The sequence below is a fragment of the Pagrus pagrus genome, assembly GCF_965226575.1.
Source record: "Pagrus pagrus genome assembly, chromosome: 5".
NCBI classification, from domain to species: domain Eukaryota; kingdom Metazoa; phylum Chordata; class Actinopteri; order Spariformes; family Sparidae; genus Pagrus; species Pagrus pagrus.
In genome coordinates, this window is record NC_140189.1 from 26,720,056 (window position 1) to 26,739,552 (window position 19,497).

General features: G+C 42.3%; 1 protein-coding gene across 1 annotated transcript; it reads right to left on the reverse strand.

Moving 5' to 3' along the window:
- Positions 1 to 802: 802 nt before the first annotated feature.
- On the reverse strand, positions 803 to 19,136 carry ehd1a (EH-domain containing 1a). The gene is made up of 6 exons (XM_084352451.1): positions 18,343 to 19,136; positions 10,951 to 11,048; positions 4,570 to 4,811; positions 3,779 to 3,949; positions 2,248 to 2,412; positions 803 to 1,933 (listed from the first exon to the last, which is right to left on the reverse strand). The coding sequence occupies exons 1-6, from the start codon at positions 18,729 to 18,731 to the stop codon at positions 1,394 to 1,396; spliced, it is 1,605 nt and encodes a 534-aa protein (XP_084208577.1). The 5' UTR covers positions 18,732 to 19,136; the 3' UTR covers positions 803 to 1,393.
- Positions 19,137 to 19,497: the final 361 nt, after the last annotated feature.

Genomic DNA, 19,497 nt, shown 5'->3' on the forward strand with positions numbered 1-19,497 from the left:
GGATGAACAACAGTGTGGAAAAATGTAAACATACATGAAGTGAAAGATCCAGCATGTGGCTGTGTTTACATGATTCTTGGCTGTGCATCGATCATTCAAGGTTCACATGGGAGGAGAATCATATAATTGCTACAAATTGACCATCAACTGTTGATGTGCATCTGATTTACATTTCAGTTTCTCATTTGAATTATGCAAAATGACCTCAGAGCAGATTCAGACTAGCTCTGGTTTGAGAACAGTGTAGGGTGAATGTTACCAGCAGCTGACTTCAGCTCTACTCTCTCCAATGTGTCTTTAATAAAGCTACAGCTTCCTGTCTTACTTTTTTATGATTTGTGCTCGTCTCAGTGAGCCTGTAGTGAATTTCTCGCTTTGCAAATTGTCTCCATGTGTACTCGAAAATGTTCCAGGGAATGTCACAAGTGTCTGTCTCCACCGCTGTTTTCAATTTGCCCTCAGAAATATGCAGAGGCGACTTGTTTCAGGGGCAGATGGCCTTATATGTATGTGCTGCTGCAGTGCTGGCAATGACTCTTTCTGTCCTGCAGAGGGCAGTAGACTGCATTGAAACTATCAAAATGAGGGCATTTCAAAATAAAAGTGGATGACCTCAAGCTGACTCAGTCCTTGACATGACCCTCAATGTCAGATGACTACAAATTAAAAGCGTACAACTCTGATTCAGTTCAGATTTATGGAGGGAAAATAATTCACATTATGTTTTGAATAAGCAGCTCTTCCACGGAAACCAATTCAATTCAATTCGATTCGATTCAATACAAACTCCACATAACCACGATTCAGGTGGTACAGTATTCCTTTTTATTTATCTGGCAAAATAATAAAAAGGGAAGCATTTGGAAAGAGTCAAAGTTAACAGTCAGGAAATACAAAAATATAGATAAAGCAATTCTAACAGCTGTTTCGATTTATTTCCTCTCTCTCTCTCTCCAAATGGGAAAAAAACTATATTTCTTTGGATCAACATATAATAATATGGACTGTATATTTATAAGACATCTTTTACACAGGATGCACAAATCCATGATCAGTCCCATCACACTACCTCCAACTAACCTTGTAGAGTCCTTTCATCAGTTTTCAAATCAGCCCCCCCCTCCCCCCGTTCATTTATTTATTTCTAATAGATTATCCCCTAATGCACAAAGATGGACTTCCCCTCCCTCCCACCTCCCCCCGAACCCCTCCAGTCTCTCTCTGGTGAATAAGATCACAGCGTCGTCTCCTCGTGGTGCGTCAGGAAGCCTGGAGACTTGCAGCTTTGATGGAGGATGGTGCTGTTGGTGCTTTTGGTTGGACTTCTGTCTGGAGAGTCCTGAACATGACGAGCGTTGACACTGCTGGTCTCCACAGGCTGCTCGGCCTTCCTCTAGTCCTCCGAGACCGAGACCATTCCGCGTTTGGACGGGGGCACCAGGTGGTCGGGCAGCGTGGGCGGCAGCTCGTGGCCCTCCAGCTTCACCTTGATGAGGTGGTTGGCTAGGGCGAACTCCTCGTCATCCAGATAGCCATCATGATCCACGTCTGCTAGCTTCCAGATCTTTCCCAGGACCGTGTTGGGCAGCTTGGACTTCAGCATCTCCTTCTTGACTGCGTTGCCGGACACTTTGCCGTTGATGGGAGAGAGGGTGTAGAAGATCTCATCGTATGAAGGCTTGTCGCGACCCACCACCCACTCCATCTCGTCGATGCCTTCGCTGGCGCCCTCTCCATAGCCGTGACCGAAGGGACCAGTCATGGTTCCCTCGAAGGCTCCTCCTTTGACGATCTGGCTAGGCATGGTAGCCTCTTCCTGGCGCACCATGGCCATGAGACGGGCGATGTCGTTGGCGAGCATGTCCTCCACCGCCTCCAGCAGCTTGGGCTTCAGAACTACGAACTTAGAGAAGTCCTGGCCATTCAGCAGCTCCTGAAGGGATGGGGGGTTGAGAGAAAACAGGAATTGGTGATAGAAATAGATCAGTCGTCAATGGCTACCAACAGGAGTAGCGTACAAGAAGCAGGATTTCCTGACAAACCAGGAAAAATAAATCTCATCCCCGTCCTGGCCCATCCTGGAGGGCAAGTGCAGGAAAGAAGGGCAAAGATGTGAAGAGAGTAAAGGTTGGAAGGTCATTCTACTCTGAACCTTTGTTTCCTACGATTTGTATAACAAACCAAGAAGTCAAGCACAGTCTGATGTGTAGGCGGCTCCATTCATCTTCCTTTTTTTCTTTAACTCACCTGCATCTTGGCGAGGTTGGGGAAGTCTCCAGGTGAGATCTGGTGCTCCTTCTCGATCTTATGGTAGATCTCTCCCAGGTTGGCTATCAGCTCCTTCTTCTTGGAGTCCTTTCCAAACACACTCGGCATTTCCTTTTTCAGGGAGCTGATGATGTAGGCTTGCACCTGGACATCAAAAAGGAAATGGGACACACTTTCAGTTATTAGTGTACTGCGCTATTGTAATAACTTTAACATTATTACCAAGAAAAATGTTCAGTCACTCTTCACTCGAGAACTGTCTGGATGTTTGAGCTTCACTGTGTAGAGTGGTGTATGTGCAGAGTTTGACACTAGAAGTTACAAGAAGCCTTAAATCTGAGTTCAAGATGTTTGTACAATTGTGTGACATCACAGCTTTTTTTTAGAAGCCAATCAGGGTCCTGTATGCAACTCCAGTATACATACAGAGAATGAGACTTTTCTGGCATGAGAAACCACGCCAGACACAGATATTTTAAAGCAGAGTATTTTTGTATGTCTTAAAACATATCTAGGGGATTTTTTAAAGTTAGGAAATTACAAAAAATTTACATTGCAGCTGAGCAGAAATAACACATAATCCCTCTTCTCTTCTCGAAAGTGAAGAGGGAGTGGTTTATGAAATTGCTAAAATCTTTGCTCACTTCTGTCTTTGGCTATTTAAGAAACTATACACAAACACAGTTGTGTAAATCAGATTTTTGTTTTTTGCATAATCCTCCTTCTGTTGAGCGGGAGGACAAGGGGTAGTGGTCAGAGAATGAGGAAGAAAGAGAGTGAAAATAAGAGTAATGACTAATAACATGAGTTGATGCTTTTCTAGCAGCACAGCTCTATAGATGGCAATGTTGGTCTGTTGGTCGATCCACCACTTTGGACCCATTTCAACAGTCAGACGGATTGGTGAGACATTTTGTACAGATATTCATGATCTAAGAGGATGAAACCTACCGACTTTTCTTCAAGTACCGCTATTAAGTTCAATTTAGGTAAGTTCAACCAATGGTAATGTGGTTGTGAGTGAACTGTCAACAATATTTGATGAATTGGCATGAAATTTGGTACAGACATTCAATGTACAGAGCCACTAGCATGACTACAACTGAAAACTCTTCTGATTGAAAAAGTACGATGGAACGGCACCAAAATTTTGAATTCCTACTTGTAGGGCAAATCCATCTACCCTGACTTCATGAGGGAGGGGGCAGAAGTCATGGGCTGGGGTGAGGAGTATTTGTAGACGACAGTATTTGTATAAGACTAGTCAATGTATACCGAGTACTGTAAAATGAAATGTATAATAGTGTCTTCTTCGTTTATAATGCAAGGAGGCTGCGCTGCTGAGGGTTCTATTCTGTGTACGTTTGCTGAAGAAACATCACTTTGTTTTATGTTAACTTTTGCCGTTGTGCATGTGTAACTCTTGGAGGTCAGAATCTGCACATTTCAACGAGGACATTCCAACGTCCGACTTTGACTTGAACGTAGCATTAGTCTCTTTTCCACTGACCTTAGCGAGTCGAGCTCGTTTGATGAGGTCATTGAGTTTGCGTAGTGCTGCATTACGAGGCAACGACTGAATGTCCAAGAACAGGTCCTGCTCCTCTGCCTCAAACAGCTTCCTGTTGTCCGGGACCAACAGGGGCTGGGCCCAGAATGACCCGATGTATACGCGCACCACCTGGAATAAAGTTAACACAAGTCAATCATCACTGTACATCAGGTTAGACTTTACTGCCCACACCCACACGAGAGAAATTTTTTCACAGGCCGCATTCATGACACTGCAACGTGGCTAAAATGAGTAGGCAGGCACACAGGATGTGTGACAATGCAATACAGGACAGTGAGGCTGACAGTGACACAACAAAAACACTTTTTAAATGTATCAGTCCTTTGTTTCACATCCCATGGAGAGGCTTCACTATATAATGCACTCTCAAAGTCAATGAATAATTCTCTACATGATCCAAAGGTTCCTCTGGAATCAGTTTATGAATATGGCCCCGGATCAAACATTAACTTGACATTAACAGTCAAGGAAACATCATAAGACAAGCAGGGTCACACGGTATCAGGTTATAGGGACTGAGACAGATGGTGTAAGAACTTCCCTTTCATTATCTCCATATATTGGAGTTTTTACACATCTTTTGTTACAAAGACAAACTGAGAACATTAGCTCGATAATGTTAAAACCTGTCCAGATCTACCTCGGACTGAATCGGATTGAAATTTTGTCCATTTAAATACTGTGTTGATTACACAGGAGCATATATGTGAAAAACAAATGCTTTTTACCTCAGGCGTATTAATGATTTTTCCCAAAGACCACATCAGCGCTCCGTAGACCCTCATCAGCTGCTGAGTGCTGATCTGGTCTGCTTTGTTCAGCACCACGCGCATTTTGTCCTCGTGGTTCTTCAAAGCTCGGATCACCTCGGAGAACTCGTCTGAGATGTCTAGCTTGTGGGCGTCGAACAGGAGGATGATGCGGTCCACACGCTCTGCGAACCACTCCAGCACAGCGGCGAAATCGTAACCTGGAGAGAGAAAAGTAGACGGGCTGATTAAAGATGGGAGCTGCACACACACTGCTGTGTCCATTAATGACTTGCTGTGTTGCTGCCCTGTTAGTGACTTAACAGTCGATTCACTTGATTTTTTTCTCAGTCTGAACCGACTGACACAAGCTCAAAAGAACATTAAACCTTGTGTGTATTTTGGCTGGATAACTGTCTAACGTTTGTTTTCCAAAAAGATGCTAAATGGCTGGTACACAATGTGGGTGAGAACAGGTAGTATGTAGATTTAGCATGCAATGTTTTGTCAATACTCTTTCTTTGTTGTCTAAATACCGAATTTGACAGTTGCTCTGAGTGTATTTGGAAGCCAGTGCTGACATTAATATTTGATATGAGTTTGATATTAACAGTTTCAACATAAACCAACAATCTTGATCCCTTAGATCCGTTTTTCAAAGACACATTTGAAGCCGGACTTTATATAGTTGGAAAAACTGAACTCGCAATGTGCTCTCAAAACCAGTTTAGCATTTCTGGGCCACAATTTCTTGTGTATTATCGGTTGATATATTCACATCTATAGGATATATTCACAATAAGTAAGTTAACCTGAAGCCTCATTTAAAATAATGTTTTTAGATTTGTACTTGAACATCATTCCTGACTGTGTGCTTATGTTTGATTCATAAAAGATACTGAGCATAAAAAACTTTTCTTAAGCAGGTTTTAAGAATCCTATTTATAACTTAGGCACCTGTGAACTATGACTCTCAAATCAGCTTAAAATGACTCGTCATTTCCTCTTGTATCATTTTGTCTGTTCAGGAATAGCCATGAAGAGAAAATAAAACTTTGTGGAAGACAAGATCACAGCGATGGTAGAGGAAATTGAAGCCAGGCAACACGTATCAGTCAGTGGTGTCAGTCGTGGGTTGACAATCAAAGCCAAACACGCAGCTTGGGAGTGTGTTGCTGCTGCACATTTTTCACAAAACTCATGTAAAGTTTGCCAAAGCCTCAACACACATGGATCCCAATCTGTTATACCTCCTACATAACCAGCTGGTAAATCACTTAAGTCATGTTTAGAGACTTTGCTTAGAGATGAGATCATTTCTATATCAGAGTACGGTTCTATAAATAACTACTCATATGTGGTTTTCTACTTAAGTCATACATAAAATCTAAACTTATTATAAGTCTCTTTTATGAATAAAGCCCCTGGATTAGTATTTTTATTATTTCTTTGAGTTTTGAAGGGAGCTTGCTGGTTTGCAATCTTGTTAAATGTGTGACAAACAAATTCTGTGTATATCTGAATTTTAAAGATCAGACATGAATCCCTTCACAGTACGTTGCCTTGTTCTTGAAGTGATAACTCGACCTTTACATGTTTTTCTGGCTTTCCTTGTACGGGTTACTGCACAGTGTTCACTGATATCTCGTGCCTATACCGCAGCAGTTCAGCTCTGGAAAGGATCATTTGTCAATATAAGGTCTCTTAGTGTGGAGCATAATGGGGTCCTTATATGAAACCTTGTTGGTTTGTTAATCAGCTGGGTGAGATTCAATTCAGAACAGAGCTGTTTCAGGCCTCGTCCACACGTACACGGGCATCTCTTAAAACAAAGCTTTTTTGTGTTTTGGTCTTTCAAATACACGTTAACAGCGTTTAAGGTCACTGAAAATAGAGCTTTAGGAAAACTCTTTAGGAAAAGACATACACATTTGCTTAAAATTGCATAATTGGGTCTTTTCAGTGTAAATAGCACCAATGGCAAAAGTGAACTCGGGGTATGTGTAATGATATTGGAGCTTACATTGAAAGAATGGATGTTATATTGTGTATATTCAGAAAGATAGAAATAAGCATTGGATTTCTGAAACAGTGCTAAAATGCTCGTCTGGATGGATATTGTTGTTGTCTTAAACCAAAAATACCCGTGTACGTGTGGACTCGGCCTTTGTTTATTTGAACTGCTACAGATCCAGTCAATGTCAATATCACCCGTGATAAAAAGCTCTTATTGTGAAGAGCCTCACTGTTTGCATGGAGGGTGATAAATTCCTACTCTGATCAGACGAGAATCCAGTGAAACATAAACCAGTATAATGGTTTCCGCATTCGTGTCAGTATGGAGGCATAGCTCACATTTTGCATTACTGTTGTACTTACAAACAGCACACAGAGCACACTGGTCTGGAGAAATACAAGAGTTCAACCTGACAAAGAGCTCGATGGCTGCAATCAGTCAATAAATTGTGTTGGAGCAGGGTTAATTGTGGGTTCTCTATTCATATCGATCCAATAATGTTTAGATAAGAGCTTTCAAGAGTCAGGGCTTTCTGCACTAGTTACATATTAACTAGCTTTACTGAGACAGCAGGAGAGGCATTTGAAGGTAAAGTTTGGACCCTTTTGAAAAAGCCTGACAGCGTGTAGAAATGACCTCTATCAGGGACTGTTTTCAGAAATGTGCCCTATAAACAACAAGCCTGCCAGAAATGACAGATAAAAAAGAGGCAAGAGGGAAAACATTTGAGACAGACTGCAGAGACAAGGGTTGAGATATAAAAAAAAAAAAGCATTGCTGGAGTGCAGACTTTCACTGTACTACTCACTTCCTTTGGTTATTAGAGAAACAAGGGGTCTAACTCAAATTACATAAAACAGGCCTTTTTCTCTCTGAGCCTCGAGGAGCTGGGGAGGAAGTGAGGAAGAGAGAATTATGGTTTTGATTAGAGTCTGTGGATCATCTGATCAGAGAAGAATGCAGTTGCTCTAAACGCTCATCTCGGCCGTCGCACAATCAGCGCCAGATCTGCTGCACATGCATTCCAACATGGCCGGCTTTTGTCTGTGTCTGAGCACATGTATACAAAAGAGAGACACAGTCGGTAGATGGAGAGTGAGACTAAATGCGACGGTGATATAGATAGATGATGGAGGAGATGGAGAAAGGGGGGAAAGGGAAAGAGAAAGGGAGAGAAAGACGGGGGGTAAAAGTGAAAGTAAAAGAAAAATATGAATGTAATTAGAGATGAACACAGAGGATGGATGAAGGAAAACACCCCACAAGCTGAAAGGAGTATGTGTCAGTTTGTGTCCAAGTCGTCATGTGAAAGTAGGGAGGGATAAAAGGGGAAATTTTATGTCTGAGATCCCTGTGGGAGGACGCAGAGGACATTTGCTCATTCTTTCTTTAGTCTGTTTTTAACGCTCACGTCAGGGAATCAGACAGACAGCTGCTCAAGCTTAGACTTACTTATAGCACATAGCATCAACAACTGCTATGTCTCTACCATGTGCAGTGATACACCCACTCACTTGCTCATGACAGATTTAGATAGGCCTCAAAATCATCTGCCAATCATTGACAGATAAGTGGGAGGACCTGGCTGCGAGTTTATTTTTCTGGACATCAGAAAACACATCGTCATTCAAGTCTCCTGGATAATCAAAGGAATAGTTTTTGTTGGGATTTAGATGAGATCCTTGCCGCTCTCATGTCAGTACAGTAAATATGAAGCTACAGCCAGGACTAGATTAGCTTATTTTAGCATGAAGACTGGAGAAAGGGGGCCTTGTTTTTACTAAACTACAACCAACAACCGTATCAATGTGCAGAGGGAAGGTGCGTCTACTCGAGGACAAGAGGCTCATGCTTGTAACAGCATCGGATGTAAACATTAATGGTGCCTCCTCAGCCACGCTGTAATGTTAGCTAACTGAGTTTGCTAGCGTCTGGTCCATGAGCAGATGCATGCTTCCTTCTGTGCAGTGATACAGAGTGAAAAAAGTTCCTACATTAAACTGCTCACAACAAGGTCTCATTGTCGTGAGGATTATCATTTTATACATGTGTTATTTAGTGAGTTTAAAGGTACTTTTGGCTGATTTTGTGTTTCATTGAGGTTTTATTTTGTCAGCTAGCTGTTTCCAGTCTTTATGCTAAGCTAAGCTATGCTATTGTCTCTAGCACTAGCTTCATATTTAGCATAAATACATGAGAACGGTATTCATTTTCTCATCTAACTCTGGGCAAGAAGTTAAATAAGTATATTTCCCTAGACGTCAAACCTTGTCATACACTGCTACAGGGCGATGTTATGGCCACATGTTCTAGGAGTTTCAACAAAGCTTCTGAGAGGTCTTTTTCCCCCCCGTCAGCAAAATTTGCTGAATGCCATTGAACATTCAACATTCACGTCCGGTCATCAGCAGTGATTGTGGGAAAGGCGCCAACTAGTTCTGCAAATTCAGTTTCATTATAGTTTTCATCACTTCATGGTTCATAAAGGAAGAAGCACTGAGCCATACTTGCTGACTCAATCAAAAATGAATCCACTATCAGAGTATTATGCAATGAAAAAGGGTGGTGTCCATGTAAAGACAACTATATTTCATTGTTTCTGAATGTAAAGCTCATTTTCCTGTAGTAGTACAGGCAGTACTAGTATGCAGAGCACCCACACACAGACACACACATACACACACACTCACACACACTCTCACACGCCCGTCACACTTCAGCAGCACAATCCAATCGGTCCTGTTTATATATGCCACAGTCAGTACAGTATGTCTGGGTACTACAGTATTGTGTTTATACAGAAACAGTTACGATGATAATGTGTTTGTGTGTGTGAGAGTGCGTGTGAGCTTGATAAAGAGTGTGTGTCTTTGACAGTGAGACTGTATAAGTATGTATGTACAGAAACAAAACTGTCTGAGGTATGAGGCGTCAGATTTCCTCTGCTCCTCCTCTCTGTGGACAGGGTCACTTCGACACGAACCTATCTTTTCATTCACACACACACTTTTTCTGGTTTCTTATCAGATGCCACTTATTTACGCTTGTTTACAGTCGCATCTTTGGCCTTTTCAGTGTCTTTGGCAACCATCCGTACTGTGTCTGTTTCTCTTATGGCTTCTTATTAGAACAGCAACTAACAAATACTTTCATTATCTATAAAAAGGGGCAAAATGCCTGTAAAAACCTCCTGGGAAAAGTAATGACTTCAAATAGCCTGTTTGGTGCACCAAAAAGTCCAAAACTCAAAGATTTTAAATTTATAATGAGAAAAGTAGCAAAAATCAAATAGAAAAACTGTCTTAAATTATCAAAATAGGCTGACATTTAAGCTCTACGTCATAGTTTTCATACTGCTGTGTCTCGTGGGAAAACAGTCTCCATAATAAAGAGCAGATTAACGGACTGTGTACGAGCTCTCTGTCCAACATAAGAGGCAGTGGGGGGGGGGTGGGGGCAGTCTTGGGAAACTCTCTGCAATGTTTGCCATTTTACTCCACATCCTTTCTCTAGAGTACACAGAAACCCTACTGCATATATGTGCGCTTCCTCTTAAAGGGGCTCAAGTCAGGTAAAAAAAGCAGAAGCTGCATTCAGCTCCACTGTTACCTTCTGCTCTGCATTCTGTCACATCATCAAAAGTAAAACTGTGGATGTGGCAATTCAGAAGTGACCCTGCAGGTCACAGAACCGTGTGGCGAAATGGATAAAATCATGAATTAATTTATTTCCACAGAGCACAGGGAAATGACTCAGATATAAAGTGATGAATGATGGCACGCAGCTACATAGCGGAAATATTTTCGACCTCTTTTAATATAAACCTTGCTACAAGCTGAACTGAAAACAGTAGGAAAGTAAAAACCAAAAAGAGGGAAGGATGTGAAAGAAGACGGTGCGACAGGAAACCAAGGTACAGAGACAGAAAATGAAATTGAAGTGCTTTGTGCCTTCTCTCTTTGCTACTGTCAAGCTGTGAAGGCCTCCAATAGATTTACATGACCTGTTTGGTTAGCGCTGACCTGAGGGTGTTAAGAGTTAAATACGGGTTTGACAGTGCTATGACTGCTGGAGTTGACTTTGTAGAGCGCATGCCAAACAGAAATACCAGAGTGAGACTTAAGGACAGGAAGAGCATGTAGGTTGTTTTAGCATGTTTCCTTCTTATATTTGAAGATGTGGCTTCCTGTGGGTTTATTTTGCATGCACGCAAGGCTCTCTGTTTAGCAGTATTTCACACTTTTTGAGCAGACTGGGCGTGGTTCTGTTAAACAGTAGTAGTACTAGTGAGTAGATGAGTGAGCAAGTGCTTTAAAAAATGGAGGTGTTTACGTCAGACAGACCTCTGCTTATCCTCTGTTTCTCTCCGGACAGGATTCCAGGAGTATCGATGATACTGATGCTCTCCAGGACAGGGTTAGGCATCTGGGCACACATGAACCTGGATGAGAGAAGAGACAGTACAGAGGTCAGGGAGGGCGAAACAGAAAGTAAAAGAGAAAGAGAGAGTGGGTAGAGTGTGGGGTGTAGGGGTAGAGAGGGAGGGTGAGAAATACCAGTCGGGTGAGTGTTTATACATAAGCTTGGCATTAAACAGACATTATTTTGGAGGTTTGCAGTATCAACCTTCACGCTCTCAGGCACTAACATTAGTGAAACACCCTCGCTGGGAAAGATACACAACTAAAACACAAAGCAGCAGTGGGAGGAAAGGACAAATGTGGGTTTCACAAGGTCCGTGCAATGACATTGTTCATGTTGATATAATTAGTTGATAATAGTAGGTAACATTTAAAATAATAGTGCCACACAGCACGTCACTAGGGTTGTTCTGATACCTATACCAGTATTGGAAGAGCCTCAAAAACTGCTCACAATGCTGGAAATTATATTGATGAGTGAGGATGTCTATGCACCGATATGATACCACTTAATTTATTTATTAGAAACAGGACCCAGCTACTTACCAGTAGCATACTGTATACCTGTAAGCAACTTAACTGATTTCTTTTACTGCACAAGTAGCCAATATCCATAAACAACACAACAACAGCAAATATAAAGTAGTATTAAGCCTTTTGTAACTCAGTGGCTGAGTTGCATTTTGGGTAATGTAGGCACCAGGTTTTGAAATGAATGTTTTTGCTTGAAAATGCCTTAAATTAACTTACTGATTAAATGTTTTTACTAGTAAAACAGTACAGGACTACATGCTCAAAGTCAGGTTTATGTCAGTGTGTGTGTGTATGTGTGTGAACGGGTGGGGTGGGGTGGGTTTCTTGTTGGAGGTCACCATTGATGTAAGAATGTAAGGGAAACACTTGGACAATACATTAAAAGTTATGAACTGCAGGCCTGAGTCATTCCCAACGCAACATGATTCAGTACACAATGGTCTCCTTGAAGCTGGGACACTGGTGTTTAAACTTTAAAAGGGGAATGCTGCTCTCAAGACACACACACACACACACTTTCACACAAACACAGACAGATATACACACAGTATAAAGCGAGGGAGGATGAGTGGTTTTGCATAAACCCACGACGTCCCACTCAGGACAAAGAAGGGGATTGTTAAGAAAGCCCACAGCTCAGAGTACTACTTCTCGCTCTGCTGCCCTTTTCACTCAATCTGAACCGATACTCTCAACATGAGCTCTGAGGCACCGGGTCATAAGACCGGGAGAACCGTGCTTTTACATTCCTGCTGCAACCACACTGAGGGCGCACACACACACACACACACACACACACACACACACACACACACACCAAACCCTAACAGAGAACCCATACCTCACGCAGGGAGGAAAAAGGAAAAATCCAAGGACAATGAACAAGTCAAAGAAATATGAGAGAAGGGAGATCCTCTGAATAGTATAACATTACAGTAACAGTGACTGCCAACGATAACAAACATGCAGATCTTTCCACTCCCTCTCATAGATGATGGCGTATGATATCCTGTTGGAATTTTGGCAAAAGGTTTTCCATTGAACTATCTACCCCTACATTTTCCACATAGAGCCTGTAGGAAAAATGCTCTGATGGCCTCAAGCAGGAATTCTTAGAAACAGAGGACCCTACCACGAACAGGGGCCCCAAGAGCCCTGAACTGAGATCCCTCGCTATCGGATTATGTCTCAACAAAGTGAGAAACCCATCCTGGCTGTGAGGCCGCTGTCCTGGCGTGAAGACCACGTCAGACCCCCATGTGATTGGAGGTCAGGCTCCACCTCCTGACCTATGACCTCCCCTCACATCGTAACCTCAACTTCCTGCAGAGAAGAGGAAACAGGGCGGCTGTTGCTAGCACTGGAGATGTGGACAGGGAAGTCACAACTGTGTCACTTTTCCACGTTTGCTTCCTCTAAAATCTTCCCGTGTGTGTGTGTGTGTGTGTGTGTGTGTGTGTGTGTGAATAAATTATATATACATATCTTATATATTTCTATCAAAACACGACGTCCTCAAGTGTATTTGTTGATGAGCTCTGCAAGGATGCATATGTGTGAACCACTATCTCTGTAAAGTGCAGAGTCAGTGTCCCGGAATAACAGGCCACGAGCAGGACAGGACGGAGCTGGACAGTGTGGGCCGGGGTGGGCCTGTGCGGAACTTAAGCTTTGCTGACTAATGGTTTTACTGAGTAATGGCTTACAGAGAGCAGAAAACACACTGAGGCCCTCTGACTGCAATGGTATTTTAACTAGAATGCGAAAAAAAAAAGAGGCAGGTTTATCTGGAGGTGGAAGAATGTCATTTTTCAGGAAACATATGTGGTTTAGACCTTCTGAAATCAGGCTTAAAAAAAAGAAATTAGGGACAGACCGATTATCAGGGCTGATAATCAGCTTTTTGCGTTCATTGTAGGGCTGTAGCTATCGATTCTTTTTGGAATCGATTAATCTAGCACTTTATCGATCGATTAATCGATTAATCGTATATATATATATATTATTTTTTTTTTGCATTTTTAAACAACCAAAACAAATAATGCATGACGAAAATGATGTGGCTGTAAAATGATCAACCATTTGGCTTTTATTTCTTAAAAAAACAGAGGTATTTCTTACAACTCAAACATTTGGCTCCAAAACTTTATTGCAATTTACCCATTTAGTGCAAGTGCAAACAATTAAATAACAATACAGTTTCAACTTACTGTAAAACATGTATAACATGTAACACTATGAATCAATACAAACTTAAATAGCAACGGCCATTTTGCCTTAGTGTTGTCTTATACAACATTACAAAAAGGGATTGCACCTTCTAACCACCTACTAACAAATAATATATAATCTCTGGGATAGGCCTATTTGCTATGGTAACCTAGCAACCTATGTGTGTGCACGCATGCTGTGTTATATATAATTTTATGTTATACACAGCACCAAATCACAACAGAAGTCATTTAAGGTCACTTTTCCTATAGAACCGGTCCGGACCGTGTTCGTTTAATTAATAATTTCTTCATCGTCGCGCATCTACAATTCTCCTCCGCTCTGTTTTACGAAGGGAGGAGCTCCGGACCGACGTAAACAAACACACGTGCACACACACTTACAGACAGACAGAGAGAGAGAACATGTCACGTCGGTCTCAACTGTCTGTAAAGCAGATATCATATCTACGTTTTTTAAACGCGCACAAACTGATTCTGCTCTGGCATGTCATCTCGAGCCTTCGCAGTTCTCCGTCGTGGTGGCGGATACGCAATGCAATCCCCCCCGGGCTGCTGGAGAACCAGCGTGAGGACGTGAGTTTAGAGGACCAATCACAGCCCTTGCCGTCTCCGTTTCCCCTCGACGGAGTGACGGACACTTAAAAAATCTTTCATGCGACCCGGAGAGGCTCTCCGTCAGGCTCTCCGACGATGGCTCTCTGTGTCCGTGTACGGCACTTTACGCAGTAGTAACAACGGTCCGTGTGGAACATTCAAGATCCCTGCGCGTCATAGGAATTTAACGACGCTTCGAGGCAGAGTTTTTGCCTCGACCAATTTTTGTAATCGAGTAACTCGAGTAACTCGATGAATCGTTACAGCCCTAGTTCATTGGTTCTCACTTTATTGTGTCCGGTTGGCACTAAAATAAACTAGAATTGCAGGTATCGATATCAGCGAGTCGTGAGTCTATGCACCGATTCAATACCACGTAATTCAGATGCAGCTTCCTTTCTCTGTCTGTAGTTACCACTCAATGTCCTGCCACACTATTTGATTGGTTACACGTCACAACTAATTTCAACACTGAATAATATGAATCTGCGAAGTACCTGGTAACTAAAGTTATCAAATAAATGTAAAGGAGTGGAAGTATAAAGGGAAGGATCCAGGAACGTTTTCTCTCTTTCTTTAACAAAGGGTGTTTTTTTGACATTATCATTAATTTCTCAGGGAATAATGCAGAGGTGTATTTAGGTAGCTGTAATCTGAGTGAGTACAATTTCATGCAGATCTGGATTTTAATATTTTCAGATAGGGGAGTCTTTTTTCAGCCACTATACCGTAACAAATGGGAATAGAGACCTTCAAGTGACACCAATATACAGCTGAGATAACGGGGATTCAGAGAGATATTAATAGTTTTTCCAAACAAATATGATGGATCATATCAGCAGCTGAACGTTTTGCAAATGTTTTAAATCTTATACCCAATGAGATCTGCTGAAATTATGATTAAGCAGTTATGGGTGGTTTGAAATTTAGTGTTACAGGCTTTGTAGTTTGATACTGAATTAGGCTTGATTGAAATAATAGGAACTGTTGGGCCTTGGTGGATGTATTCACTCTACTGAGTGCCATTCTAGTTTTACTGCGAATGTATATCAGTACCAAAAATCAGTCATTGGTCTGCGTGATTACTAATAATTTGTATTGGCCCTGAAAGAAACATATTGGTCGATCCCAATAAAAATAATGGAAAAATGGTGAAAATTAGCAAGCTAGTAGACTACACCAAATCCAAGAGCAAACTGTATGTGTACGCATCAGATGATTTCTGTTTACTCTCCTCATAAATAACTGATTACACTGAGGGTAAGTCCTCTCTGAGGCTGGTAGTTAAAGGCTAATCTGCAGGTTGAATGACTATGGTTAAAGAGCGACACACTGGAGCTGCCGTCACGCTTAACAAGGTGCTGTGTGCCCCCCTGACATGGTATTTTCTCCTCCACCTTTAAATCAGGTAATCAACTATCTGATCCTCACTATCTCCAACCTGCTTTCATGAGCAAAAACACATTCAACCAACAGCTGAGGGCCAATCCAAATACTTTTGGCCTCCTGAGGGGAAAATGGAAAACTGGCCCTGTCTGAGCCAAAAACAGTCTGATTCCAAATGTTTGCCTGGATCTGGTTCTTGACAGAAGTTTTATCAACAGTAGGCCTGCTCGAGGCAATGTGCCATCACAACTGATTAAATATGTATTGGGTCGACACAAACACAAAGCTGTTCAAACAGATTGTGCACCTGCTTTTCTCATCCCCACATATTCTGCTATGTACGATCATGTGAGCCAAAGTGTGACCTCTCTAGTCTGAATATGCTCCTGAGACAAAGATGCAGACTGAATTCAAAAGAGAACCACACGTCCAGTGAAAACACAGGATTGTGTCCAACAGTTTGACAAATTATGCTACTATGGACAATAGCCTTTGTTTATCCACAATCTTATCTGGTTTCCCCTCAAGCCTGTAATAAACTCCAGAGGGGTGAATCGTGGTCTATGAAGTCAAACACCTCTACCCCCCTTCAAGTATTATCTAAACTGCATGACTTTATGTTCCTCACTTTGACTGATGCTGTTTGGCAGACGCTTGCACTCATTCAAGATAAGACAAACACTCCACATAATTAAAGGAAGGGACCTCAATAGAAAATATGGGCAATAGGCCTAACTCTGTGTCAACTTGCAACATATGGCCAGACAACCCACTTGATAATCTGAAGCTAATAACAGATTAAGATAAACGCTGTCCACAAGTTAATTTGTGTGTTCTTTGTCCATCTGTTTGGCTGGCGATCCCTCTGCAGGGTGACACCACACGGCCACTGCGGAAAGAGGAGATATTCCCACATCCTCTACAGGAAGTGACACGATCAGCGATTGGATGTTAGTCATCTGATGTCATCACAATAGCTTGGCTTAAGATGTTTTAGCTTTCACCAAGCATCGTCACATTGGCTCTGACTCATAGTGCCTTGCTTGTGCAGTCTCACCTTGCACTCTTTGTTTGAGAGAAGCTAATTTCATAATCTCAATGATTCACTGGTAGAGCCTGAGCAACACTGGATTTTGGGGGGCTAATCCTGACACCAATGTAAGGGAGAAAACAATTCTGATACATACATCAGCTGATTTTCTTATGAAAACAGAATATATGCATAAACACACAATTTTTTTTGCAATAATCCCTCAACTATGGTTATCAAACACAAATGCAGGCAGGATATTTACAGTTCAACGATATACATTGTCTTAAATGACAATCTTCACTTGATACTGAATAGTTATAAAGCCTCTTTTTCTACATACGATAGGCCCATATCATCTGACCAAATTATCAGTCTTGCCCTTGACACTGGCAGTCTTTCCACTGTCCTTATCTGATCTCTCTTGGTTTCAAAGCACATCACCAACCACGCTTTCCCTCTATACTATTTGTCTGTTTCACTTTCTCTTCTGCTCTTATTTTGCTGTTGGTGTTTTTGCCAGGTGTTCCCCCCCCCACCTGAACAACGTTGTAGTTCTGACTCACTACAGGGTTTTTTCCATGAGAACATATTGACTTCAGGCTGAATAACAGACTTAAGTGTCAGTCCAAGTGATTCATAAAACTTTAAGAAGTGCAGTGGGAGTTTCCACAGAACGTCTAGATCATCGGGCATGTGGATCAAAATCCAATGAGCTGAATCATGTCTTGACACTAACTATAACCTTTAGTGAAACAACTGCTGACTCAATGAAACAATACTACAGGAAGAGACACAGTCACACAAAAACCTTTAACCCTTTGTGATAAGATTTCACAAGGCCTACGCACAGGTAGGGAATAAGGGAGTTGGCTCGTCGGCTTTTACTGATGAAGTAACACTTATATGACCGGGGGGTACAAAACTTATGGCACCTACATCCGAGGACAGGACAAGGTCAGCTTGTTGCCTAGCAACATCACCTACAACTATTTCTATACTCAAGGGGCCACACTTTGACTCTGGGACAAAACGATCTGTCACCAGTGACCCTGCCGGTCGGTATTGGTAAGATGTGCCTGATCAAGGGCAAGGTGCAATGTTAATTGGTAGGTTGTGGTCCAAAGTGAAAGAACTTCATAGTCAACGGAGTAAGGCGTTGGAAAGCACCTTTCCTGTCATTTGCTTTGGCATACACTATTGACACTTAACATCCACATTCTCTCAGGGTGATGAAAGACACTGCTGGGAGCATTGTGCAATAACACACCTTGAAAAAGAGTGGTAACAAGTAAAGACTTGTATGTAGGCCATTTAAGTCATGGGTGATGTGTTGTTATGACACGTCTCCTCACAAACCAGCTGTATTATAAATGATATTTCAAGACAAGCATAACATAGATATTGATATTAACTCCATTCACACATTAATGAATAAACGCAAGGATCAGACCCTATAATCCTACTGCATTACATAGTTCACATTGCTCGGTTTAAGCTCTTGGATGTGGTCTGGGGACTTGGCAGTGGCTTTACCTGTTGAGGAACGCGTTGCCAAAGGCGTTGAGTTTACGGAAGGGCTTCTTGGGGTCGACAACCAGAGCGTTACCCGGCACCACCCCCTCCTGTTCACCGTGCATCACCGCGATGAAAGAGTCCGTGGTCGGCTCGGGGCCAATCCGCATACCGGGGAAGTCCTGTTCCATGAGGTGCCGGATGAATGTAGTCTTCCCGGTGGAGTACTGACCGACCAGGAGGAGCATGGGCTTGTTGTCGAAGTCGGCATCTTCGAGGGCAGGAGAGTGGAAGTCGTGGAATCGATACGTGTCCTCCAGCGGGAACAGTTTGGTCCGGTAAAGCCGCCGTAGCCCCTCCGACACGTTCTGGAACAGCTCCGGGTCCTTCTTCATGTTTTTCCTGAACATGCTTACTGATTTTTGCCCTTAGTTGACACGACTGTGCCGGCCTCCCCTTTGAATAATTAGCTGGTTTCGTGGTGTGGCTCTCTCACACCGTCAACAGAGTAGCTGCCTGCTGGAATGAAGCAACGGCTGGGCGAGGTCTTGGGAAGTTTTTTGTCCCCACCCTCCTCTTCGCTAGCTAGCCACACACTACGAGTCAGTCATGCAGGGAGGACTCCCTCTCCGGCTGACGTTGGCAAACCTGATACAGTCAGCCACAGTCCACCACAAACACTTAGCTCTAGATAGTCTAGATATCGTCCGATACTACACAGCTGTGGCTGTGAACCCGTTAAAACTCCTCTTCGCAGTTGGCTAACTCGTTTAGCTACCGGCTGTCAGTTGGTGAACCCACCAAAGAAGGCAGTTATACGTAACCGGAAAAAGTTACACATTTTTCACAATAAAAGCATCAACGCTGCCAGCTAGTCGTGAAGGATGTTTATAGCTCCTAATTTTAAAGAATCCACAATTTCTCAGTATATCTTTATTTGCAATATCCTTCACATATAAAGGACGACGATGTTACATTAATTCTCAACTAACACTAGGGGTCGACTGATATGTTTTTGGGGGGGCCGATACTGATTATTAGAAATCAAGGAGACAGAAAACCGATATTTGGGATCCGATATTCATTTGCAGTAAAAATGAATCTTTTTGTGTCGAAACTTCTAACTACCAGTGATGAAATAAATTGAGGTATAATTAACTTAGGTATAATTTTGAG